Source organism: Tiliqua scincoides, chromosome 10, assembly GCF_035046505.1.
Source record: "Tiliqua scincoides isolate rTilSci1 chromosome 10, rTilSci1.hap2, whole genome shotgun sequence".
NCBI lineage: Eukaryota > Metazoa > Chordata > Lepidosauria > Squamata > Scincidae > Tiliqua > Tiliqua scincoides.
Window position 1 is genome coordinate 17,321,042 of NC_089830.1, and position 27,823 is coordinate 17,348,864.

General features: G+C 43.8%; 1 protein-coding gene across 4 annotated transcripts in view; it reads right to left on the minus strand.

Moving 5' to 3' along the window:
• LOC136661365 (lethal(3)malignant brain tumor-like protein 4) overlaps nt 1–27,823 on the minus strand; it is a 74,275-nt gene that overhangs the window by 4,480 nt on the left and 41,972 nt on the right. For 3 of the 4 annotated variants that reach the window (XM_066638560.1, XM_066638558.1, XM_066638557.1), the window contains 11 exons: nt 24,899–25,050; nt 22,893–22,969; nt 21,267–21,352; nt 20,446–20,556; nt 16,610–16,724; nt 16,399–16,498; nt 14,333–14,497; nt 12,978–13,112; nt 11,260–11,321; nt 9,283–9,449; nt 4,324–4,386 (listed from right to left, as the gene is read on the minus strand). In XM_066638560.1, coding sequence (XP_066494657.1) covers nt 4,324–4,386; nt 9,283–9,449; nt 11,260–11,321; nt 12,978–13,112; nt 14,333–14,497; nt 16,399–16,498; nt 16,610–16,724; nt 20,446–20,556; nt 21,267–21,352; nt 22,893–22,969; nt 24,899–25,050 — 1,233 coding nt within the window. The remainder of the gene's footprint in view (nt 1–4,323; nt 4,387–9,282; nt 9,450–11,259; nt 11,322–12,977; nt 13,113–14,332; nt 14,498–16,398; nt 16,499–16,609; nt 16,725–20,445; nt 20,557–21,266; nt 21,353–22,892; nt 22,970–24,898; nt 25,051–27,823) is intronic. The other variant, XM_066638559.1, reaches the window with a different exon arrangement.

The window sequence follows — 27,823 nt, forward strand, 5'->3', positions numbered from 1 at the left end:
CATTCTCAGAGACTATGAGAGTGATATAGATAAGCACTTCTATAAAATATTAACATAGAAATAATGATTTGACAATCTTTATCCAATAAAAAGACACAGTGGGAATCTACTGCAGTTTAATATACTAGTGGTCTAGAGCTTCATGCTTCCCCAAATGAGAGCTTATGCAAATGTAGCTAAGGAGGATGAAAGTTTTGTACTGACTGACAAAAAAATATTTCTATGTGCATCAACAAGTTGGACTCTAGCAAGTAGCTAAATTGAATGCTTGTCTAATTATACAGGCATCGATACACCTGTTCAGCCGTTTCTTACTTCAAATCTGGTATTCACATTATCCTATAGGAAGTCACTTTAGGAACCACTAAGCTCTTTGGTTCCTATAATTGGGAAAGAGGTAAAACAAAGTGAGTGGAAAGGGAGCATGGGAGCTATTGAGATGCTCTGTGTGGCCCAGTGAATCTGACCTTTCTACCTGTTCTCTCTGTGATCCTTGTGGGGTGTGGCCCTAACCTTTTATCCTTCCCTTCTCCTCTGAACACTTCCTCTTGTCCTCTGACCACTGACCTGTTAAGATGGCGCACACCAGGGCTCTGATGCCCAGGCCATCTTGAGCACAAGGCATGCAGGGCGAGGCAGCTCCAGGCCTTGCCATCTCTAAGTAATAGCTGAACCTCTGATCCTAATCAGATGCTGTAAATATACACTCAATGGAACTGTAAGTGAGTAACTTCTTTTTTGCAATTTTAACAAGCCATTGCCTCTTTGTCTTTTTTTATTGATTAGCAGTCAGCCAGGTAAGGGACACAGCTGCAGGATTACAGGGGCTGCAGAAGTATGCCTTGGTGCAATCTGAACACTTTTCATTCTAGTGTGAGCCTAAATGTGATGATGCTAATTTTCTGCATGATTTTCTATATTTAAAATTTTTTAGAGAGACTAAGGAGCGTGTTTGGTTTTCCATATTACTGTATCTAGCTGCTGATGTCACCCGGGTGGGTAGACCTGGGCTCCAAAGACTTTTCAAGCTGTCTCCACCCTGTTTTGTCCCTCCCTGCCCCCATTCTGCTTGCCTGTCACACCCCCACTGTTTCACCCCTCCCCCTTTGGAAAGGTGCCCAAAAGAAACTTTGTACCCCCTGATAAAATTCCACTCAGAGGCCCTACCCTACAAAAAGCGGTTAACAAATTTCCCCCGTTGCACAAGTGTCTTACCTGTCTCTGACTGCAACCCTCCTGTCACTGTCTTCTGTGCTGTCTGCAAATGCTAACAGGAAATAGGAAGTGCTAACAGGAAGCGTTGTGTGATTTTCAGCCCTCAACCCACTTCCTGTTAGTACTTTCTGCTTCCAGTCAGCGCTTGCAGACAGCACCAAGACAGAATGATGGGGAGGAATTTGTGAACCACAGGTAAGTGAAACAGCAGATACAGGACCTACGGATATGGTGGGGGGCTACTGTATTGCAAAAGGTTTGTGGAGGCCTTTAATTCTCGTTCATATCTATTAGCTACGAGGCCAGATCTGAAGGTTCCACATGAACCTGCCAGACTTCATCAGAGGTCCTGTTTTGAGTGTCCCCATCTTCTGAGGTGAGATAGACAGTGGCTACAAAAGACAACCTTCTCATGGTGTCACATGAGACTCCCTCCTGATGTCCATTCATTGCAAGAAAACAAAGTAAGAGCAAATGACATTTCCACAGAGACCTTAACATTGCAGCCACCCACCAATCACAAGGTCTCAGACAACCACCACAGCAACCACCCAAGAAAAGTGCCAACCAAGGTGACAAATGCAGAGCTGGTAGGTAACTAGTAGAGATTAATGACTGGTAGGTGTCAAGCAAAAACAGTTTAATATATTAACCAAGGCTTTTAGTAGTATTTTAATTAACAACTAATAGAATAATCTTTTCTGCTGTTTTGCTGATGCTTATTTTATTGGATTTTTGTTGCTTTTATGGTTTAGCAATGCCATTTTAATAATACTGAAGCTTGCCTTGAGGATTTAGAGATGAAAGGCAGAAGAAAATCTATTTTAAAAGGAGAAGGCAGCAGTAGTTTCTTGAGTGGTCATCTCTGCAGACACATATAGTGGAGTTCTGTGTAAGTGCAGAACCTGACCACTTGTGACTGCAGAGACTATGAAAAATAATGAATAAATATCTATTCTAGCAAGACCTCTTCTGAAAGTGGCCCAGATGCAAGATCCACTCTTTGGCTATAGCTCACTAGCAGCTTTGCTCAATCAAGCTGGCTTCTTTTTAACATAGCTTGCACAATTTATTCGTTTTTAAACCATGGCCATTTAGTAAACAAACTTCAAAGAAAAATTAAAATGCAGCCACCCATCTTCTGAGAATTACTTTCCTAAAAGCAATCTGGGCAGCTCAACTACTGCTAATGGCCTATTATAGCAGAATTCAGCATTTCTGTCACCTATGACTTTTTCCTAGCCAAGCCTAACAAAGATGATGTCATTAAAATTGGTTTAATTCAACCCAGTCTGGCTGATAGCCTGATGAGAAATGTACCTATTTCAGGTCAGGAGAGGAATCTGGGGACTTACAGCCACACACACAAAGATCTAGATCTTTGCTAATAGGGCTAAGAAATGCCTTTCATGCAGAGGTTCTCTTATATTTTTCAGGGGAAGAGTAAATGTCCCTATTTTCCCCAACATAGCGTCTTTTCCATGGATATTTGCTGGTGTTCCTTTTTTTTTTTTTTAAGATTTTGAGCCCTCTGAGGGACAGAGAATTATATTTGCATTTATTTTGCTATATAAACTGCTTTGTGGACTTTTGTGGAAAAGCAATATAAAAATATTTTTAATAGTAATAATATTCTACATTTCTGGGGCCTACGACATTACCAGGACCTAGTTTAAAACTTGCCAGTGGAAATTTACTTACAATTTACCCAACTTTACACACCAACACACATGCACACATTCTAATCTGAATTAAAACCAGGTGGGACCAGCTGTCATACATGACCCCCAATGCCACTTAGAGCATTAAAAACTTTACCAGCAGAACGTTTTACTTGTTGGTTCTGCAAACATTCAGAATAGTTTTCTTCTGCTTCCCCAGATGGTAATAATTGCTGTGGAGCTGCACAGAGTTTTATGGATGACAGGCACCTCAGTAATCTTAAAGACTGCTCAAATTTTAGCAGAAAGCCTAGGGTGGGGAGGCGGGACGTAATATAAGAGGAAAACTCACAACCTCCAAAGCAACAGGCCCATTAGAAAGGCCTTCCCTTGGGGCTAGAAGGTTACAGCCAATCTTGAATTGTGACTTATTGCTTGAGTGAATAAGCTGAAGCATTGAGACCCTTTGGCAGAGACACATGATTTAGAATTTCACATTTTAAGCTAATTTAGTGCAGTGGTTCCCAAACTTCCAAGGAGAAGTGTGGGAACCACTAAGTCTCCAGGATTGCGCTGCTGCCAGGGACAAAAGGGGTTTTACACTTAACCACCTGTGGTGGCCGCTGGGGGTGTGTGGTGAGCCCCAAAAGCACCTCCTGCAGGGCTCCCCAAACCTTAGAAAAGTTAAAAATAGTGATTGGAAACCATTTCTGGTTTTGATCAAAAACTGGAAGTGGTTTCCAATCACTATTTTTAACTTTACTAAGGTTTGGGGAGCCCTGCAGAGGTGTTTGCAGGACTCCCCACACTCCCTGGAGGCCAGCACAGGCAGAGGTAAGTGAAACCCCCTCTTTCCCTGGCAGCGGCGCAATCCTGGGGACTGTGGCACTGCTTTCCCCCCTTAGGGGGCCATGGACAAGTGCTTCCCAGGCTGGCAGATCACAACCCACCAGTTGGGAAACACATTTAGTGATATCACATTTAGTGATACAAAAATGGATCCAAAAGTCAAAGAGAGACTGGTAAGGATCCTCTCTGGTGCTGAATATAGCAGTAGATGCAGTAGGAGAAAGACATAATTATTTGGCTACATGACCCATGTGCTGCTTTGTTGCTGTTTTGGTTTTCATTTTGCATGAAGAGATGTGGTGTGTGTGCGCACGCGCACATTTTAAAAAGTGGGTCGAGAAGGGAGTTACTGATGATACATAGGTGCAGGAAGACACCTCCCTCTAAAGGGGAGGCACATAATGTGAATATATGACTTCCACTATGGTGGGGAGATGTGGGTAGCAGGAGAACCATTCTGTAAGAGACTATTGCTTACTTTGGTCCTTTGGTTAAGTACAACACAGATAATTCTAAAGGTTATTTCTTGCATCTCCCAGGAACAGATAGCAAGATGCTATGATTTGCCATTTACCTTACAAAGACAAGACTGACCTACCTCTTGTCGGAACAGTGCAGCCTGATCCTTGCAACCAGGCAGACGCTGCACAAAGCCAGCCACCTAAACAAGCAACAGAAACAGTAGGTGTAAATATTAAATAGACCAACCAGCAACTCAATAAAAGCACTTTCTGCAAACCAAACTGGGACTGTATTACCAAGAGAGGTCATGTAGCACATCAGGAGAGGATGTCATTATTGGGACTTACTTGCAGCACCAGTAAAGCACAGTCCAGTTCATAAGGAGCAGTCCTGGATTCCTTAGGTGATACTCACAGGGTGGTGCTCATGGGAAAACAATCTCCCCATGTTCAGCATTTGTCACTTTAAAAAATGCTGATCTCATGGGGTCCTCAGCAGAGGGGCCAAGACCACTGGCATGCTTTTGCTCTCCCTCATCACATGGCTGCATGTCTATGGGGTTATGCCGAATCCTGACCCTGTTCCCGGGTGGTGCGGAGCACCCTCTAGCTGCTTTGTTCTACTCAGATTTGCATCACTGCCTGGTGGCTCGGATCTGAGTAGATGCATTGGGACCAGTGCAGCGCGACATAGGGGAAGGGGAAAGTTTTCCCCTTGCCTTGAGTTGCGCTTCTGGTCCCAGACGTGCACTGGATGCAGAGCCAGCCCGCCAGCAAGCAAGTTAGGATTGCACCCTAAAAGATTAATCCCAGGAAGAAAAGGAAATCTTGTTCTGACAGATCGCAAAACTCGCTGTGACCCACACGTCACCAATATGGGGCTATTAAGGGCGCAGTCCTAATCCCTTATGTCAGTGCTTTCCAGCACTGGCATAGCGGTGCCAATGGGACATGTGCTGCATCCTGCAGTTGGGTGTCACTCACGGAAGCCTCCTCAAAGTAAGGGAAAGTTTGTTCCCTTACCTCAGAGCTGCATTGCCCTTATGTCACTACTGTAAAACACTGACATAAGGGGTTAGGATTGCGCCCTAAATTTATCAGAAGCAGACTCGGTCGTCCCACCATGAACAAACCTGGTAATTTATACATGGGGATAAGGAACAATCTTGCGAGGCCCACATAAGAAGCAGAAGGGACAAAGCTGACATGTTGCCACAGAACAAGCTGGTAGGGGGCAAGATCGGGTTTAAACTGATAATACTAATTTTGAGAACAGTCTATTGTACATCCTATTAAGATCCATTAATGGTCAGTTAGGACACCTGGCAAAGTACTAAAGTGCAGGGAGGTGAAAACCACAATTTGGGAGGTATTTTTAAATACATTCCATTCTACTGCAGTTGCTGCCAGTAACACAGAAAAGCCACTAAGTCCACCCAGCAAGTGTTTTAAATTATGTTCCTTTGCAATCAAAAAAGTGGGTTCTTTATCAGCACAAACCATGACAGGATTTGACAGAACCTTTCTGAAACTCTGCAAATGGGAACCAGACTGAATTAAGAACTTTGGACAACCTTCCCACCTCCACATTAACTTCCCCTGCAGGATTAATTAAGAAGGAGTTAAAACTGTCACACACTTGTGAAACAAAGTCAGCCTCCTATTAAATAATGTTGGGGAAACATTAAGCTTTTGAGGGGGGGGGGAAGTAAGAAGCTTTTAAGGGGGGAGAAACACCCAAACTCAAATGACAGTTCTCCCTAGAGGCAAAAGATTACTGGGACAAAACTTTGCTAGAGGATTTGAATGGCTAAATTGCTGTTCTCACTTTTCTCCCCTCCCCCCTTGCCTCACCAGCCTTCCATTTTGTACTTTCCCACCCCCATGCCCAATTTGGCCTCTGTGGCATCACCAGTAGCTGGTGAGTTGCCAGTGTTTGTCTTTTGGGGGTTGCTTGGCAAAGATGTTGTAGTCCCGGTCGACTCCCCAAGGCAGCAGATGTGCTGAGAAGCCACAGGCTCTTACTTGGAAACAAGCCCTGGTGAAATCTATGGGAATTTTATCTGAGTAAACACGCACAGGATCAGGTTTCTAAGTCAAGTAATTTTTCAGTGATTTCACCATGATGCTCTTTCTGGAATGAAGGTCTTCCTGGTAAGTGGATAAGTGCCATGGATAAAGGAATTTCAACTCGCAACCTAGGATGATATGTGTGTGTGTTGGCAACCTTCAGTCTCGAGAGACTATGGTATCGCGCTCTGAAAGGTGGTTTTGGAACATCGTCTAGTGTGGCTGAAAAGGCCAATTCGGGAGTGACAATCCCTTCCACACCGGGAGCAAGTGCAGTCTGACCCTGGTCTGTCTCCCTGGCTATGGGCCTTCCTTCTTTGCCTCTTTGCCTCAGACTATTGGCCAAGTGTCTCTTCAAACTGGGAAAGGCCATGCTGCACAGCCTGCCTCCAAGCGGGCCGCTCAGAGGCCAGGGTTTCCCACTTGTTGAGGTCCACTCCTAAGGCAGTGGTTAGGAAAACTCTGGACAGGTCTGCTAGGAAGAGATGCCACCACCAGGATAAGGAAAATTTGAAAGGTTCTCACTACATCTTAACACATGTAGATAAACCCAATAATAATTTAAAAAGAGGTATGCTGGTGAGTTTACTATGTTTTTTGCAAAACTGCATAAAGTTATACAAGTGTAACTGGATTAAAGAGCTTGGTGGGCATGCACAGGTCTACTATTTGCAATTGTCATTTAAAGAAGAGTTCCACTATTTTTAAGTTGCTGCTCTCTTATTAAAAAGAATATGATAGAAGCAAAGTAAATTCAGTACTAAGAAAGCCCACATTTTGCAAACGCAGATAGATGATTGCCCTGTTACTCTGAACACAGTATCTATTTTTCTTCCCTTCAGAGCTCAGAGTAGTTGACAGGTGGTGTGGAGGAAGGAATCTAAGCTGGACAAACCTATATCTGTATCCTCCCCAATCAAAATAAGCTCAGTCTTGTCACTCCTTTTCCAGGCCAGAAGGAGCATCAAAACATAATCCATTTCTTTTAATGTGGCAACTCTAATGAACTTTAATGAATGCTGTCCTATCTTTCCCATTTCTTCCCAGAAAACAAACCAAAAAAATCTTGTTTTTTTAAATTCTTTAATAGGAGGCATCAACCAAGATAACTGCTAATTGCTCTGAAAAGAACTCAGCTCTTGCAGTTTGCAAAACAGCTGCTGAACTCTTTTACAGGGCCATTAGCAGTTATCTTGCAAAGTCCAGGAGCTGAGCTGTTTGCATAATAATAAGCAAGCATCTGGTCTTTGAACAGCATCAAGGCTTGAGGCAATTAGTTATCTGATCCTGCCATCACCTCTGTTCAGCACTTTGTGACCCACTAAAAATCAGATTACAACCCACCAGTGGGATCCTGGCCCACGTTTCGGAAAACACTGCTTAGTAATAGACTGCTAAGACTGCTTTTTGTGACTTAAAAAAAGAAGAAACAGAGATGGTTCATGGCAACATTCTCTGGCCAAGGAAAGAGCCCTGTGGCGGCAGAGACTGGAAGGTGGTCTGCAACCTGCCTATCTGAACAGGGCAGCAACTATGAACCGGGCAGAGGCAAATTGTAACAGTGTTCAAAGTGCAGCTGTGCTTTTGAATCCTGCCTAGTTCGCACCTCAGTCAAGCATCATTTACAGTGACATCAGAAGTTTGCTTGACATACGTAAGTCCCTGTGAAACCAATCAGATCTAAGTGCACTTTTGTAGTCACATGCCCATTCTTTATCATTCTGCTCTTGGTCTGCAAAATCAGTACCTTTGTTTCATCTAAAGATGGTTCAAAACAAAATGAAACAGAAGAACATTCTTCTCTACTGTTCTTACAGCAGGACATGCTAATGACAGGAAGACTAAGGTGGAATTTGATCCTAACTAAGTCAGGGACAGATCCCACTTCCTGGAGTATTTTTCATCAGGCTTAAAAGGTCCTGGAAGGGTTTCAATCCAATAACAGGGCACCTGTGTCTCATGCAGCAGGTACCAGGTTCAATCCCAAGTGTTTTGAATCAGGTAGGAAAAGGAAAGAAACTTCTGCTTGAGATTATGACGAGTCATTATCAGTCAGTATAGCCAGAGTGAATGGATTCATGGTGTGAATCAGTATCAGGCAACTTTGTATTTCATATTCATTCTAGAACAAAGACAAAACTGTCCGGGTTTTTAAGCCATTTCTGCCCAGCACTGCATATATGCAACAGGGATCAAATGTGTATGTCTGTGGGCTGGGCAGAAATGGGTTAAAGCAAGGCGTATTTGGCTCAAAACATTTTGAAGTGTTAGCTTTGCATATATTGTAACTCAATTTTCAAGGCTTTCCAAGTTATTAAGCATAAAACTGGGGAAGACACAAAATCTAACTCTATGAATACAGATTTTTTTTTTAAAGACAGAATTGCCTGTTTAAAAAAAAACCCTCCAAACTACAGACCTGTAAGTGTCCAAAAATGGATGAGAAAATGTCAGAGCCACCCATGTGAACTTTCAGCCATCCATGTGGCAACTCACACAGAATAACTCACTGCTACTTTGAATCTGGTTGTGCAGCAATTTCTAACTCCCCAGATATTAACGCAAAGGCTGGTAAATGGCACAGACAGGCTGCGTCACTCAGCCTCCTGACTGCAGGGAAAATGTCAGGGCTGGCAGTGAAGCACAGCATGGGCCTGGCCTGTAAAATCTTGGCAAAATGAGCCTGTCTGTCAGCAATCATGCCACACTGTGGGGATGCTTTGTGACAGCCATGCAAGCATGCGCAGGACAACTGCAATGTAAAGTGAGTCAGCACAGACAAGCCTATTGTCAGCAGAGGCCCCAAAGGGGGCAGCTGGTAAGAGTGTTGTGGCTGCACACAGAGGATCGATACACACACAGATCCATTCCTAGCCATGGGCTAAACTTTCTGCTGGGGTCAGCAGCATCCCTCCCCCTCCCGCAGAATTAGCCACAGCAGTGAAACAGACATAGAACATCCCTGCTGCTGCAGTATTTAAACGCCTTCCAATTAGATGCAAGGAAAAGCAGGCAGTGCAACTCACCTCTTCCACACTCCATTTGGCAACATTCTTGGCAGTGAGGCCTGAGACCTCCGGCAGCAGCTTGCAGTGTTGCTCCCAGCAGAGATGGAGGCGGTGGGTAGGGTTTGTAGAAAGGGAAGGCATGAAGACAGACTGGTGAAGGGCCTGCTGCAGAGCAAACGCTGTGTCTGGGGGGGGGGGGGAAGGAAGTGAGATCAGCCAAGGTCCTTAGTCAGGTGCAAGGGCAGGCACTTAGTTCCCTGGGCGAGCTGGCATTCAAAGTCTCCCTCCCCAATAATGTGGTGAAGAAAGCCCTGTGCGATTAGAGCTGCTCTTGGGGAAGAGATGTCCCGATGCTGACATGGGAGGGGTTGCCAGCATTCTGTTGACAGGATGGAGCAGGGTGGCTAACTGCATCTTCGCTTGGAAATTAATGGCACCCTTCCAGCTTACAGCCTGCTCCCAGCCCGCTACGAGCGTTCTGCGTGCCAGATAACGACAGGCACCGGCCACCTCCCAGGAGAGAAGACTCCAAGGTCAGGGAGGCTGGCATTTCTTTTCCAGATGCTCGTATCAGACTCCATTTGTTAAAAAACTGAGGCATTAAGGAGGGGAACACACCTTACTGTCTCTGCCCCTTCGGCTCTTTCCCCCCACCCCAAGATCATTTGATTATTGCAGAGTCATGGTGAAGTAAATATCTGTGAATGAATGGTGAGAACTGATGCCACTGCTTAACATGGCACAACATAATTTATTTGGTAAACAAGATTGGTTAATTATGGTTGCTGCTCCCCAACCTTGCCCCCCACTGTGATGTTTACAGGGGAAAAAAAGGTCCCAAACACAGGGAACTTTCAAGTTACATTTATCAGTAAGGTCTATGATGACACCTAGTGGCAAGAACTAGAGTTTACTGATTCTAAGACAGCATCAGTGAAATCCTGTGTGAGGGCTGTTTCCTTGACTTCACAAATTATTATTATTATGAACAGTATTTATATCAACTAAAAGTTCACAAAGTGATTTACAGAGAAAAATCAAATAACTAATGGTTCCCTGTCCTAAAAGGACTCACAATCTAAAAAGATGCAAAAGAACAGCAGCAGACAGACACTAGTAAAGACACTGCTGGGGTGAGGGGGGCCAGTTATTCTCCCCCTGCTGAAAAGAGGAGCACCCACTCAAATGGTTATAGAATAATAAAAAAAGTTCACTCAACTACAATACAAATTTGGCATGAGTTGGAAAACAAGACTAACGAGTCAGTGACTCAAACCTAAGTTCAGTTGCACTAAAATATAAATACTCGACAGAGTCATGGATGGGACATCACAGTGTGGATATGCTGGTAGGGTGATTATGTACTTGAGTTGTGTCAAAACAGAAGTTCAAGAGGTGATCTCAGTAAGGAACATTAACCCAGACACAAATCCTAAAGAGTGGCATCCCACAATGTCTTTCTTCCCATGGAAGGACTTTTCTAAAGATTCTTCTGCAGAAGGGAAGACCCCTTAGTGTGAACAAAGATGAATCCTACCAAGTAGTGATGGATTGGAACCTTGGACTTAAGTGCTTGGTGCAAGCTGTGAGGATAAACTGTGACATACTATAGTGGCAAGATTTGCTCTCAGTTGGAAGGATTAAATCAGGATTCAAAAATTCCTCGGAAAGCTTTTCACATTAATAAGAGTACAGCCCACAACCTAATATCCTTACAAAGAAAATAGTTGGTTTTCTGGCATTTAAGTGGAAACGTCTCTGTTACTCTTGAATGCAAATAGTTTACTTTCCAATGGATCTCCAAAAAGTAATCTGATCTCTATAGGAGCACTTACCATTTACTATAATGATAGGGTTGTGGGGGTGGAGGGGAGATCTAAATTGCAGTGAACACACACAAAGTAACCAGTTTTAGCTTGTTGCTGAAAATTCCCATTCAGCAAATATCACACTCTCATCACAGACAAATAGCTAAGAAATGCAAAGCCAACTAACCTCTGCCATCAGTTTCCTGCTTCACTAGTTGGAATTTGATATAGCTATGTGAGCACCCAATCCTGAAAAGACAAAATATGGATGTAATGGCAGTAAAGTATACATAAGACAACTGCATAAGACAAGGGCCCTCCCTCTCAAACAGCAATGATACATCTGGTCTAGCATCCTGCTTTCCACACTGACCAGCCACATGTTCTCTGGAATCCTGCATGCAGGGCATGACGGCAACAACTCTCCCCCAATATTCCCTCCACCCTGAATGTCCCATATCTGGCATTTGTTACATCTGGCCTCTCAACATAGTTATTACACAAAGACATCACAGATAATGGTCACTGAGTGACCTCTCCTTCAAAGCCAATGGCCATCACATCATGCATGCATTTACTCATTTATACCCCACTATCTCCCAGTGGGCATTCAAAGTGGCTTACAATACAATACAAAAATAAAGACAAATACAGTACAAATATAAAATATTAACATTAAATATAATCATTAAATATGATATAACATTAAATCAAGACAAATATAAACATTAAAGTTACCTAAAAACAATATTCAACCTGAAAATCTCATTAAAAGCCAGCAGCAAACAATAAAAACACAGTCCATAAAAACAATTAGCACAAAACCTTAACTATCCATGTTAAAAGCCTGAAACTCAGAAAGCCAGTGTAAATAGAAAAGTCTTTAGGCCCCACCAGATAACCTTCAAGGAGGGAGCAGTTCTTAAACTGAGAGGGAATTCCATAAAGTAGGCGCCACAACAGAGAAGGCCCTACTCCTTGCCGCTGCCCTTCCCACCTTCATAAAATGGCCCTCTCCAATGATCAGAAAGGATGTGATGGATTATGTGCAAGAAGGTGGGTTCTCAAATATCCTGGTCCCAAGCTCTATAGTGCTTTAAAGGTAAAAACGAGCACCTTGAATTGGGCCCAGAAATGAATGGGCAGCCAGTGCAGCTGCTGGAGTATTGGCTCAACAGAGTCAAACCACCATCTTCCAGCAAGCACATGGACCACTAATTCTGCACTAATTGCAGTTTCTGAACCATTTTCAAGAGCAGCCCAACGAAGGACATGTTAAAACAGTCTCATCACCATGGCCAGGTCTGCATGATCAGTGCATCAGACGAAGGGTGGTGGGCAAAGGGTCCCCTGGCCACAGCCACCACCTGGGAATCCAGGAGCAAATCTCCTCCTGATCAACTTTATTGGGAGATATGGGAGAAAGAGAAAAGCATTCTCTCTATCCCCCTGCCCCACAAAACAATTCCTTTTATAAAACTTGGCCCATATCCCCTCCTCAGTTATCCTTTTCTGTATTAAAAACTCCGAAACCCTTGTAGCCTTTCCTTATGGGGAAAATGCTCCAAACCCTATCTCCCGAGTCTCTCTTTTTCTCTTGAGGCTGGGATGCAAAAGGAAACCTTTTCTCATGATCCCAAAAGAACCCCATGAGCATATGATTACTGATTGCTTGGTTTTAGGGTGTCCAGGTTGGGCTCAACAGAGAAAAAAAATGGTTTTCACGTGCAGATCAACTCCTTAGTTTTAGTAACTTTTCTGAGAAGCAAGAAAAGAAATTGAAAACCTCCCCGTATCTTCAATCAACACCTTTTTCCAACTTTTCCTTCCTCCCTTCAAATGTAGATGCTCCAGCTGAGGAACCTTATTACTGGTGGGTTTGATAAACTGAACCATTTTCCTTACCGCTTTGGTTTGATTTTGGTAACAGCAGAGGATTCGCCATCTGCCCAGTCCTTCTCTTGACTGGTCTCAGACTGCTCCGACAGACTGTAGACACTGCTTCGCCCTGACCTCTCCCCATCTTGCATGGAAGACTTTCTGATGAGAAAACAGTATCTTGTCTGTAAAGCCAGTTCTCAAAATTCCATAATGACATGGCCATACCGACAGGAAACAAAATTCCAGGCATGGCCGTGCAAATGATGAGGTCAGATTTTGACATCAGGGATGGCTTGGTTTTCTACAGCTCCCATTGAGGGCCCAAACCTAGCCAACTTTCCAGCGTTGATGCAGCCATGCCAACTGGGAATGAGACACATCCTGTAGTGGGGGAGCAGTCACAGAGGCCTGTACTGAGGCTGCATCAGCACTGGAAAGTTGGTTAAGATTGGACCCTGAGTTCTGTTGGGCAAAGTAAATGGGCTGTAATCTGGACATAGCCAAGAGGGGAGGTAAAACCTGATTCTTTCTTCAGGCACTGAACTCACCACATGCTATGCTCCGGTCTCCTCCGGAGGGCTTTCTGAAGCCCAGAGAGGGTGGACCGTGCCTCTGTAAGCCAGTGTAAAAAGAAAAGTTTTTAGGCCCCACCAGAAAACCTCCAAGGAGGGAACAGTTCTTAAACTGAGAGAGAGGGAATCCCATAAAGTAGTCGCCACAACAGAGAAGGCCCGACTCCTTGCCACTGCCCCCCCACCTCCATAGGCAGCAACACCCATTAAAAGGACCCTCTCCGATGATCAGAAAGGGGGAGCTGCCTCTCCTGGCTTCAGAATAGCCCGGGAGAGGCAAAAAAAAAAGTCACTTCTGGTTTCCCAGTGGAAACCGGAAGTAATATTTTTTCTCCTTTTAAGGTAATCTAAGGCCCGGAGAAGCCCCTAGAAGACTTCCTCAGGTCTCAGAATGCCTTAGAAGGCGAAAAACATCACTTCCTGTGTTTTTCTGCCTCTCTGGGCTATTCTGATGCCCAGAGCTCCGGTCCCCTTTAGAGGGGTTAATGGGGTGAAGATCACAGATTGGAGTATCTGTATCAGCATGGGGTTCAAGAACGGATCCCCCATAGATACCAAGGCCCCACCTGTACTGTCAACACTGACTGGCAACAACTTCTAAGGGTCCTAGAGAAGGGTCTTTCCCAACCCAATCTGAAGATGCTGTAAGGGACTGGAACCTGGGAGCTTCTGCATGCAAAGTGCACCATCAGGGAGCTATGACCACCCCTGAAAAGTGCACTGCTGCACTGAAAAGTCACTAACAATGAATTTAAATTTAAGAGCCCAAATTTGCACAGGGATATTAAAACTTAATTTAAACTTCACCTGGACTGTGGGGAATCCTCCTGCGCGTCTATAAGTGGTGCAGAAATATCTGGCTTCTTGGGTTTCTGAACACTAGTGCTGGGGGATGGTTTCTCTCCACCAAGGCGATCCTGTAAAGAACTCTCTCTGTTGCGATTGATTTCTGAATATGGGCAGCCGACTAACCTGGGTCAAAAGCAGAAAAATGCTTCCACAAAAGAAATATTCACTATGCAAGCTGCTTCACCTTTCCCCTCAAAGGACTATCTACAGGAACTAAGAAATTCCATTTAACACAGAAAGAGTAACAAACAAAAGGCAGACATGTAGCCTAAAGGCCCTGGGGAAGCAAACTAACAATGTTCAGTAGCCACAGGCAACTGGCAAGAGAGGAAGTTTCCTTGCAGAGAATGAAGGAAGTCAGCTGCCAAAACAATTCTGCTCTTTGATAATACTGAAAGATTGCATGAACTGGGGGCAACATATATGAAGGCAGAATCTTTCAAAGAATTGAGTGAACGAGCACTTAATATTTTTTTCCTTAAGAAAAAGGCTAGCCGGAGGCAGGGAGCATGGGAGGGTCAAGAGAAGAGTGACACAACGTGAGAAACTGGGTACCTTCACAAAGAAGCAAAAAGAAAAAGTGGGGAGACGAGCTGGCACAGGCGCTGAAATGCAGTTGTGAAATGGTGTTTAGCCTTCTCCCGTGAGAACACATACATTTGTGCCACCCTCTTAACATCCAAAAGCATCTTCCTATTTGGGGGAGGGGAGTAGCCCTTTCACCATAGCTGTGAGAGTGTTAGGAAAGTCCAAAGTCAAAGGTGTGAGCAAACTTTTGAGTTCTCCAGAATGGTAAGCCAAACAGGCAATGATGGTGGACAACCCTGACAGAAAATGTGCAAATCATATTTTCAAAATATGAGAGAGCCCAATTATCAAGCTGGGAGAGCCCAATTTTATAACTGGGGGCTGGATAGATTGCTTCTGGGTGCTGTGTTCAGCCTGAGGGCTTTATGTTTGACTCCCCTGAAGCAGACAATTAAAAAGGAACTAAGTATCAACAAACAGTGATTGCTACAATATAACATTAATACAATTAATTCCTTTCCCCAAAATAGTATTTTTGAACAAGATCACATCATATGCATAAGTGGCATATTTGATACGCTGCAAAGCCAGCACTGCATAAAACTTTTTGCAAGGCATCTTACAACTCTTAAGAACTGCAGACCTTGGGGAGCTTTTTCAACGTGCCCAAATTTGCCCCGTTCTCTGCTTTGATCATGGTTTTGCTTACAATCCAGCTTGAAGATTTCTGGAGAACTTGAAAACTTGCTCATGAAAGCTTGTGATGTTTCAGTAGGGCCTAACAAAGGTATAATTCTGCTGTTGGCCTTTCTCTCCCCCCCCCCCCCGGGACCAAAGCACTTACATAAGATGCCAGCAGACTTCACTTAGAGACCTTTTGTCACCTCCGCAAGCACACTACCACACATGGCAGGGCTGGACTTGTTACTGAGAACCCCAGAGTCATGGTTTGTGCCAAACAAGGACAGCAAGCTCAAGGTTGAATTAATAAGCAGCCACATTTCTGAATAAACAAAATGCAAAAGTAGCTACAGGATTAGGAGTTGAAAAAACAACCAAGAGTCTTGTAGCCCCTCAAAGGCTAACCACTTTATTTCAACATAGGTTTTCATGGGCTTTAGTCCACTACTGTGGCTTGCTGGGGTTCTTTCTCCTTCCTAATAGAGTAGGGGAAAATGATCTCTTCCTGCCACTCCAGCTTTCTGCTCTTGTTGTGGGAAGAAGAGAATCTAAACAGAGTCAGCCATGTCTTATTTGGGTAGTTGTAAAACATAGCCAGATCCTGATGCTACTTGTCTGTGGTACCAGTAAGAGGTTTGTCAGTGAAACCATACAAACAAAACGCAAGAGGGAGCTCCAACCACAGCATTTCAGAGCTAAGAGCCACAGATTCACAGGGCAAGGAAAGTGCATTATTTGAACAACTGCAAGGCAACTGACAGGCAATGGTCACACCACCTGATGGGCATTATCCCATAATTTGGGGGTACACCTACGTGTAATGTGTTCCATATTTGGGTCCCTTGACATGACCCATTCCCTGACAACCAGGAGTAGGACAGCTCTGCCCAACTGTGCCCGATAGGTCCACAGTCCCTACAGAAACAAAACAAGTTTAGAGACAGGTTTAATTCAGAAGTGCTATTTTTAAACAGTCAAACAAAGGGGTGAGAAAATAAAAAGGTTCCATTTAATTTCTCCTCCTACCTAATGGGAGCTGTAACGTATGTCCGGTTTTTGCACACCAGCCTATAGGGTGAATGTCTGGACTATCAGTATCAACCCAGAAGTCAAAGGCATGGTCCCAGCCGTCAAAGTGGATCTAAGGAGGCGGAGAACATGGGGGGAAAAAAGAATTAAAAGAGATGATAAAATTTGTCTTAGCCTCTAGAACAATTTACATGTGCATTAATGCCCGTGGAAGCACATAATTTGTCTCCATGCTCATACTTTCCTCCATGAGCTTGAGTATAGAAATATCCCAGCAGAAAACCATGTAGATTTTTAGGGAAAGTGCTTGTTCAGAACTCACTGGCTTTTTTTAAATTCAGGGAACTTTTCAAGAAAATCCAAGAAAATGAGTATTTTGACTGAATGTTTCCTTGTGGGAATTTCCTGGGAAAGAAACATTAGGCAAGAAAATGCCCTCAGCCCCAGCTTTACTGTGTGACTTGACACTGTTGCTGAGGCACCAGGCTACACCTCAGTCAATACCTGAATCAAAGACCTCCTTGTGGTCAGTTTGAAAAATTGTCTACTGTTGCCATCGGAACAGATATTTTTGTCTGGTTTTGATTAACATTGCTTGGGCCCTGTCTCAGGAAAAAAAAAAAACTTCCTCATAGGTCCCTCTGGATTCTAAGGGCAATGAGACTCTGCACCAGGCGCTGATGTGATTTTCTTCTAGGAGCAGTGGCTCTATAGCAGAGGTGCCCAAACCCTGGCCCTAGGGCCACTTGCGGCCCTCTAGGCATTAGGAACTTTTATGCTGAACAGCAACAGAGAAATATGATAATATAAAATAAATACATGAACAAATCTCACACGGATCTCCCCACTATTTGTGACTGGAGAGTTGAAAGATTAAGAAAGTAGGATATGGGAATGACTACTGTAAGTATTTCAATAACACTCCTACATCATCTTACATAGGGAAGACAAAATAATGTAGTTGTGTGTTATACAAGGGACACTGAAGCACCTTGGAAAAATCATCTAGTTAGTACACTGCTTCCACTTTCATCCTTTCAGAGCCCCTGAAGGATCAAATGCATGACAACAGTAACAGCTGTTTTAAGAACAAGACTTAAGATGACAGGATTAAATCAGAGCCCACTGCCAAATGCTGACTTTCAATAAGGCACATCAGGTCTCTCCTTAAATTGGCAGTCATAAAATATACACAAAGTGAACTACTTTTTTAAAATTACACAACACAATGTGCTGTGGTAACTAAACTGTGGTAAAGTTTTTTGCACCTTGAACAATCCAAGTCTTTTTGATAAGACAGCGTCCTTCAATTTTGGGGTCAGGACCCCAATGGGGTCAACAAAGCCTCAGTTGTGAGGTCACAGCAACTCATGGGAATGAAAAGGTTTAAAACCACTGGACTACAGCAGAGGTGTCTCCAATCCCTGGCCCGCAGACCACATCTGGCCCTCCAAAGTTTTTGATCTGGCCTGCAGGTTCCCCAGCTTTTCAGGGCTAAAAATAGCCCGAAAGACATTCTTCCGGGTATATACTGCATTCAGCCCCTAGAAGTGTTAAATGTAATGCAAACTAATGGAAGAGTTTCTTTCCATTAGATTTCATTACATTCAGCACCTCTACTGGCTGAATGAGGAATATACTGGGTATATTCCTCATTCAGCCAGTAGAGGTGCTGAATGTAATGCAATCTAATGGAAAGAAATTCTTCCATTACGTTGCATTACACGCAGCACCTCTAGTGGCTGAATAGATACATATGATGCTGGGAGACCTGGAATATAAATAAAAATATAAATTAAATGTCTACATTAAATATATAGGGAGTAGAAAATGAAACCAAAAGTTTTTTTTAATTTGTGTCATAGGTTACTTGATGCTTTTTCAAAATCCATTCCCTCCTCTTCCTGTGCAAGCCAATTTTGCCCTGTGTGCCCTTCCTCCTTCCACTTACTGTATTCAAACTCTCAGCACATCAGTTCTCCATATATGTATTAATTATTTATTTTCTGACCCTTGACACCGTGTCAGATATAAGATGCGGCCTTAGTGCCAAAAAATTGGAGACCCCTGGACTACAGCACTACCAGGTAAAGGGGCAGGCATCTGATGCACCCCTTCAAGTACCAGGAGATTATGACCCAATCCTGCTCAAGTTCTTAACAATTGTGCTAAAATAGCTTTCACTAGTGCCAGGGATCTGAAGGTCTTAGGAGTAGACCTCTACAGGTGGGAAACCTTGGCCTCTGAGTGGCCTGCTTGGAGGCAGGCTGTGCAGCATGGCCTTTCCCAGTCTGAAGAGACACTTTGCCAACAGACTGAGGCAAAGAGGCAAAGAAGGAAGGCCCATAGCCAGGGAGACAGACCAGGGACAGACTGCACTTGCTCCTAGTGTGGAAGGGATTGTCACTCCCGAATCGGCCTTTTCAGCCACACTAGACGCTGTTCCAGAACCACCATTCAGAGCGTGATACCATAGTCTTTCGAGACTGAAGGTTGCCAGCTACTAGTGCCAGGCTTCATAGTACATTTCTCTGTTCTCTCATAAGAATATCTTGTTACAGTGAACAATGCTGGAAGGGCATTATGTGAGTGGCCAGCAGTTGGTGAGGGGGGTGAGGTGGGCAGAGAGGGTCCTAGGAGGGGGGCAGTATCAATGGTGGTGCTCCCAGTCTCATACTTTACATATGGGGTTGTGGAACTAAAAAAGTCAAAGATCATTGAGTTAAGGAATATGTGACAAGAAAGGACATCTTTCACTGTCTGTCCTATGATCAAAACAACTGGAAGAGTAAATACCTGGAAAGGCCATATTGCTTCAACATGGGCTGACAGTAGCTAATCGAGTCCCAGTAAACTATGGTATTTTACACAATAATTCAAACTACACAACTGTGAATATTAAAACTAGAAACACACCTTGCTGATAAATTCAAAGATAGGAACACACATGGACATACAAACCAAGTTCCACACAATATTTGGTGAGAGTGGTGAGCAAAAACATGTCTGACCTCTAGTCCACCACTCTCCTCTCCTCCACACCTGCTCTTCTGCCCTTTTCTCCAATCCTTTTTCAAAACCAGAGAACAGGAAGAGGAGAAATGGTGGAGGTGGTGCCTGGAGCATTGCTAGGTTAGTGGGGGCACACTGTTTCAGGTGCTGAGAGGTCTTGGGTAAGTGCCGTAAACTGTGTAAGAAGCTAGGAACTGAGAACACGGTTCTATTCATTTCCTGGTCTCTTGTGTACTTCCTTAATGAATAAGGCACCAACTGAGAAAGAACAGTGGTCTATGTGGACATCGCTTTGTCCCAGTAAACAGATTCTTGAATTCTAAATAACTCAGTGCTGGCCCACGTATTCTGTGAACGGAGGCAGACTTTCAATCTCTGAAGCTGACAAACTTCCATTTTGTACAATAAGTTGAATGCAAAGGAAATGTGTTTATATGCCCATTACAAGATGGTGAGTAGAGCCATTCAGCATAAGAATCTCAGGTTACCTTTGCAAGTCACCTTTAGGGTATGACAGCTCAAACATGGCAAATTTACATTAAGATTCATTCAGAGAAATTGCTCTGGGGGAATAAAAATCAATTCGGCAAATGTCATTTCACAATGAGCTACATTACAATAGCATCCAGCGTTACCGAGAAGGAGCACTGCAATTCATACAGGGATCTAAGATCAAGCCATCTTATTACAGTAGAACATGCTGGCTTCCTACATCGCTTAAATGGAATGCATTACATTTAAGAGATCAGATGTGATTTTCTTCCCTCCAGTCAGATATATTCTTAGAGCAGAACTGTGGCTTATTAGAATGGAGCACATACCTTGATGCGATGGTCATCCTTTTCCATTATAGTTGCCACCCGAATTAGCCTGGGATTTCTCTTGTCTACAGCCTCTAATTTCATGTTAGCCTGGAATCCATGGGGTGGGCGCTACAAAAGAAAGTATTTCAGATGGAGACATATCAGCACAACTCCCTGAATGAGCCATATACCACCTGAAGTGTATTCCCAGTATTACACCCTTTTAAACTAGACTAATTAATCTGCACCACCATGTCTAGGTTCTGAAGTCACCATTGCTAACATAAGTCCACCTCTTTATCATTCTTTAAGCAACCCAATTTCAAGGAGACAATGTTAAGATTACTGTTTAGTCAGAACTACAGCTCAATTCAGATGTAACACTAAACTATGGTTTAGTTAGTGTTACAAGAATGTGCTGTGGCAAGCCTTGGGCTTGTATGATCCCATCTCCTCTTCTCCCTTGCACACAATCAAAAGTTTCTGTTCCCAGTTTGAAACAAACTAGATTTCCTTTTCATCTCCATATGGAAACCGTGATCTGTACAAACCATGGTTTGTTAACAAATCAGGATACGAAGCCAGGATCAGAACCTGGTTAACTATGATATGCACAAACCATGGTTTCACATATTTGGACAAAAAGGAAAACTATGTTTTGTTATAAACATGAATGGAAGCTTTGAATTGTGTGTGGAGGAGGAGAGAAAGAAGAATGTGCACCCAAGGTTCAACGCAGTGCAGTCTTGTAATGCTAAAACAACTAAACATTGCATAGAAATTATAGCTTATGATGCTGTGGTTCACTTATACAAAGCTGGGAAGAAATCTTGACCAACCAGTTTAAATGCTCTTGCTGGGGCTGCCTGAGAACCAGTTTCTTCCAAATATTTCTCCCACGAGAAGCTTTTGAAATCCTTGTATTCTGCAAAGAGATTTAGTAGTATCCTCAGTCCAAGGAGAACTGCAAGCCACAGTAAGTAGAAACTAGCCAAATAATGCACAATTATGCGAGGAGCTTTAGCACTCAAGCTAGCTTAAATTAACTCATTAGAAATTATACCAAAGGGTATACAAAGTTAGTGCAAGCTTCCATTGTATGGGTTACATGTGTACACTTGGTACACATGTATTGTCAAACCATGGTTTCGCTTTACATGAAAGAGACTTGGACTTGTATCTCATTCTTCTACATCTCCTTCCACAAGAGATTTCCTCCCTTACATGGCAAACCACAGCTTGCCTTTCCACCTAAACAAGCAGACAATTCAAAACAGAATTTCAAATCATGACCAAGCTTTGCAGTTCTAGATTAGTGGGCAAAGGCAAACTATAGTTTGCCAGCAAAAGAAAAAGCATAGAAGGATGTAAGGGGAAGAGAGAGAGTGAAAAGGCTTGGCCAAACCATTAATGTCAAACCATTCTTTGGCATTGTCTTTTCAAACTGACTCACACATTTTGATATGGAGAAGCCAGAACACTTTCTTGTTGCACTTTCTTATTTCTTTCTGCTCCTTTTATCCTCACAACAACCCTATCAGGTAGGCCAAGTTGAGCGACAGTGACTAGCCCAAGGCCACTCAGTGCCTGAACTCAGCTCTCCCCATGCCTAGTCCGACAGGAAACAGCAGTACAGACTTTTAAGTCAACCCTCCAACCATCTGAGAATATTTACCCTCTTAAAGGCTTACCACTGGAGACAAGAATGTGGAATTTAAGGTCATTCAGTGGTGCTACACTGCAAGGTTCCAAGCTATTGCACCACCCCTTTAACTCCTGGCTGCTCACTCAAGGGGAAGAACTCTGGCAGACAACGGGCTCTACTGGGCACCACAATTATTGAACTCCCCCCCCCCCCAAAAGCACACTAGCTGCCTACTTGGATGCCTTTTTGGTGCTTGTTATGCCTTTTAAAGGACTGTTGGGCCTTTTTATGTTCCCTTTTAAACCAGCAAGGAGGCCGTATTATGTCTGCTGGGTTTTATCTGTTGTTTCATCCTTATACTATCATTGCACTGTTATTTTTATATTGCGAGCTACCCTGGGAATATTCATCTTGAAGGGAAGCACATGCATTTATAAAATAGTTAAAATAAGTGAGGATATCAGGATTCGACTGTACTTTTTAGACTTCATCAGATTAGCTTCCTGTTCCAGATCTCTCCCTGGTCCTGTAGTACCCTAGTCTGGCTGGTTCTCTTACCTGTCTTTTGCACCTTGCTGTTGCTGCAACTGCTACTCTGCATCAGTTTCCCAAACATACTCACAGCCTGCCTGGTACAGGAAAACATTCCAGTTCCTTTGCACAACATGTTGCTTCACTGCTCCACTTGGGCTCTCTTTTCTCCTTCCCAGAAAGAGTCCCATCAAAGTCAGGCTTTTTAACATGCAAGTTCAGAATCCTGCAGCAGTTCACACTTTGCAAATATTTCACTGTGACAGGAAGAGATGCACTTTCAACTTACCAGCTGGTGTTGTCAGAGGAGTTCCAGTTTCTTGGCAATAACCAACAGGTCGAATATATGGGCTACTAGCATCACACCTGCAGCAAAACAGAGAGTACCAGCTCCAGTCACATGCAGTATATGAAGGAATGAAGTTGAACAAAATCTGACTGAAGTTTCTTTTCTGGACCTGTAGAGGATACAGGACTATGAAATATGCAAAACTATATTTTCAAACACAAAATTTAGAACTGAGATATTTATTAACTAACTGTCTGAGTTACGAATCAGAAATTCAATCCATTCCATTCCTTCGGAAGGTTTGGGAATTAGGGGCACATTTTTATCTCCTTTGCTTCCAATGGATTAAAAAAATTGTGGAGTCAGAAGATCATCTATCAGCTCAATCCTAACCCTCCCTGGAATAGGTAGGCCAACTGGTACAGGTTAGGAGGTGAAAGGAGCACAAGTTGGAGTAAGGAGACTTATGTCCCTTACACCAAGTAATGCCCCAACCATCTCAATGGGGCTACTTGGATCTACACCAGTGAAACTGCTGGTGCATATTCAAGCAGCCTGGTGTAATGCTAGGCTGCTCAGGAGGGAGGACAGGATTCAACCTAAGTGCTGGAGGTTGGTCCACCCTCTTCCCAGACCCAGTCTGCCCACTGGTTCGCTCTCCCCTGCCCCAAAACACTCCCGTTCTGCCCTCCCCACGCTGGTTGCTCTTGACTGGTGCAAACTCACCAGGTTTGGGTGGTGTGGATGCGGGTTGTGGTCTCCACAGGCACCAGCCCAGTCAACTCTCTTGGAGGCATAAGGTACATTTGCGACACTCCTGGGCTGGCACAAGGGACTTGCACCAGCCAACGGAGTTTAGGGATTGTGCCCTAAGTCATCATACACCAAGTCTGGCATGCTTTCATAAGGAGAATTTCTATCAATTGAACTCACAGCTAAATAACCATAACAAAACACATGGATTCTGAGAAGAAGTTAGCATCTTCACTGGAATCTGCCTTGAATTCTATTTGGAAGTAAATAAGGATGTAATTTTAAATAACAGAATAATGAAATAATTTTGCTTTCTCCCATTTTGAAATTAAATCATTCCAAACCCCTGAAACCTGAAGGCTGTTTGCTTTTCATTGGCCAAATTCACAGTACCCATAAATTTATCTGAAATTCTATGATTCCGAGTCTTTATAATCTGCATGCAGGAGTTCCAAACAAATTTGGAATTTCACATATACTGCTTAGTTTGGCATGCTGAGATTCTCAGCTCCTTCTTTCTCTCTCCAAACATGCTTCTTGCCCTCAAGGTTGTGTAAGACTTGAAATGCGTACGCCATAAGGATGAAGGCTCAGATATTAGAGAGGGAATTGATAGCCCTCGGCAAGCATAAACTAACTGCATCGCACAAATTCCTATCTAACCTTCTCACCTGCCAACTGTTCCCTAAACTTCCAAACCTTACAGCAGAATTACATGTTACCTTGGCAACTGCATGTCCCCAAACATGCTGATGTAAAACAAGTGCAGGAGAACAGGGAGCATCTGTAGCAGAGCATTCATTCCCTGGTGGGAGGAAAGCAAACCAAACTCTTCCTACACCTGTGGTTTTCTCCTTCACCGCTGTTTTCCCCCCAATTGGGCAAAAAAGAGTAGGGCTAAATGAGCGGGGGGGGGGGTTTGAAATCAGAAAGAAAGGTTAAACCATTGGTTCTTTCACTATGAGGCAGCCCACTCCATGGGGAAGAACTTCTAGGGCTATAGAGGATCCTGAAGCAAGTGATATTTTCCTTCCCCATCAGTTTGGCAGAATACCTTATTGTTGACAACGTTCATTTACGGAATTACAAGTATTGCTGGCTTTCAGGTTATAACAAAATAACATACACAACTTGTAGCTGCTGAGAAAAGCAATAAAATATATAAAACTAAAATTATAAAAAAGAACTATGCACTTTCTAGCAACACCAATGACAACCACGAATTTGGGGAATTGTTTGTTTTTTTCCCTTACCAATAATCATAACTTTCATCCCAGTTGTCAAAATGAATTAGCAGCCGATTATCCAACATGTCTGCGATGGTTGCTACGCACATCAAAGAAGGATTCTTTCTGTCTACTGCCTCCAATTTCATTCCCACTCGAAAACCAGAAGGTGTGACTGGCTAAGGAACAGGAGAAATGGGGTAACCATTATCATGAGCCAGATTATTAGTTAGGTTCCCACTGATATCCTTGTGGGTTGAGCCAACAAAATAATATTTTTAAAAAAACAACTTTTCACATGAAAAGTTCAGAATCCTGGGAAACCTATCAGCAACAACTTTCATGGCTCAATCCAAATGCCATCAGAACAGGTACACGTTCCATTGCAAACATGCTGCAAGGCACACTGCAGCAGCCTGGAGGCCTGCAACACTAGCTGTGCCAGCCTGCAGCTGCCACTCAAGGGCCTGTGCCCGCTGGAGGAGGTAGGCTCTCTGCTGGGCAGTGGAGGGGCAGGAGGAAAACATAAGAACAGCCCCACTGGATCAGGCCATAGGCCCATCTAGTCCAGCTTCCTGTATCCCACAGCGGCCCACCAAATGCCCCAGGGAGCACACCAGATAACAAGAGACCTCATCCTGGTGCCCTCCCTTGCATCTGGCATTCTGACATAACCCATTTCTAAAATCAGGAGGTTGCACATGCACATCATGGCTTGTAACCCATAATGGATTTTTCCTCCAGAAACTTGTCCAATCCCCTTTTAAAGGCATCTAGACTAGACGCCAGCACCACATCCTGTGGCAAGGAGTTCCACAGACCGACCACACGCTGAGTAAAGAAATATTTTCTTTTGTCTGTCCTAACCCGCCCAACACTCAATTTTAGTGGATGTCCCCTGGTTCTGGTATTATGTGAGAGTGTAAAGAGCATCTCCCTATCCATTCTGTCCATTCCCTGCATAATTTTGTATGTCTCAATCATGTCCCCCCTCAAGCGTCTCTTTTCTAGGCTGAAGAGGCCCAAACGCTGTAGCCTTTCCTCATAAGGAAGGTGCCCCAGCCCCGTAATCATCTTAGTCGCTCTCTTTTGCACCTTTTCCATTTCCACTATGTCTTTTTTGAGATGCGGCGACCAGAACTGGACACAATACTCCAGGTGTGGTCTTACCATAGATTTGTACAACGGCATTATAATACTAGCCGTTTTGTTCTCAATACCCTTCCTAATGATCCCAAGCATAGAATTGGCCTTCTTCACTGCCGCCGCACATTGGGTCGACACTTTCATCGACCTGTCCACCACCACCCCAAGATCTCTCTCCTGATCTGTCACAGACAGCTCAGAACCCATCAGCCTATATCTAAAGTTTTGATTTTTTGCCCCAATGTGCATGACTTTACACTTACTGACATTGAAGCGCATCTGCCATTTTGCTGCCCATTCTGCCAGTCTGGAGAGATCCTTCTGGAGCTCCTCACAATCACTTTTGGTCTTTACCACTCAGAAAAGTTTGGTGTCGTCTGCAAACTTAGCCACTTCACTGCTCAACCCTGTCTCCAGGTCATTTATGAAGAGGTTGAAAAGCACCGGTCCCAGGACAGATCCTTGGGGCACACCACTTTTCACCTCTCTCCATTGTGAAAATTGCCCATTGACACCCACTCTCTGCTTCCTGGCCTCCAACCAGTTCTCAATCCAGGAGAGGACCTGTCCTCTAATTCCCTGACTGTGGAGTTTTTTCAGTAGCCTTTGGTGAGGGACCATGTCAAACGCCTTCTGAAAGTCCAGATATATAATGTCCACGGGTTCTCCCGCATCCACATGCCTGTTGACCTTTTCAAAGAATTCTATAAGGTTCGTGAGGCAAGACTTACCCTTACAGAAGCCATGCTGACTCTCCCTCAGCAAGGCCTGTTCGTCTATGTGTTTTGAGATCCTATCTTTGATGAGGAGGGCTGAATAGAGGTGAGGGAGAGACATTACAATGTGGGAGAGGGGTGGGGAAGGTGCCCATGGCTATTGCCACATTCTATCTTCCCTCCTGAGCCTGAAAGTGCAGCCCCGTTTTGCACAAGCAGATCCAAGTAGCCCCAAAGAGGCTGCCAAGGCTTTACCCAGAATAAGGGGATGAATGTCTGAGGAGACCTTCAGCAGCCTCTATTCCCACACTGGATGCAGTGAAGGGTTCACCAGCCCTGAAGGATCACTGTGCAGGACTAACATTAGGATTGGGCCGTTAGGTTGCAATCCTATATGCACTCACCTGAGAATAAGTTCAATTAAACTCAATAGGGCTTACTTCTGAGTAGACAGATATAAGATTGCACTGTTAGGGCAGCAGGACACAGCTGCTATTTTCCATTTGGATCTAAAACTCAGTTAAGCCATTTCTGCCAAACGTTGGATATACGCAACAGGGACCAAATGTGTACACCTGTTGGCTGGGCAAAAATGGGTTAAAGGCAGACAGCAAAGCAAATCTCACTTACAGCATGATACTGGACAAATAATCCAAGAGGTCATAGATCTCTCAAGATCCTGGCCTGGTTCCAATGGCTAAAATTTTTCTATGTTGAGCAGCCATGTGAACTAAGACATGTGGAAAAACGTGACCCAGGACACCCACAAATACATCCACAGCTTCTCAGGATCATTTCAAATGACTAAAGCTGCTGCTCTCGTGTAGATCTCCCAGGAAGCACCTCCTGCACTCATATACACAGTGGATCAGATGCTATTCACTGAAATCAGTGGAACCTGACAACCATTACAAGGTTACGGACTGAGTAAGATACTATGCAAGTGAATGAGCAATGCTACTTGATAGGGTGGAACAAGAAGTGAACCAAAGTCATTTCTTCAAAAATGATGGAATACATTGTGGAAAGGTGAATGTGTGAAACAGAAACATGTGAACAGAAATCTGTCTAAAGCAGAGGTGTCACTAGG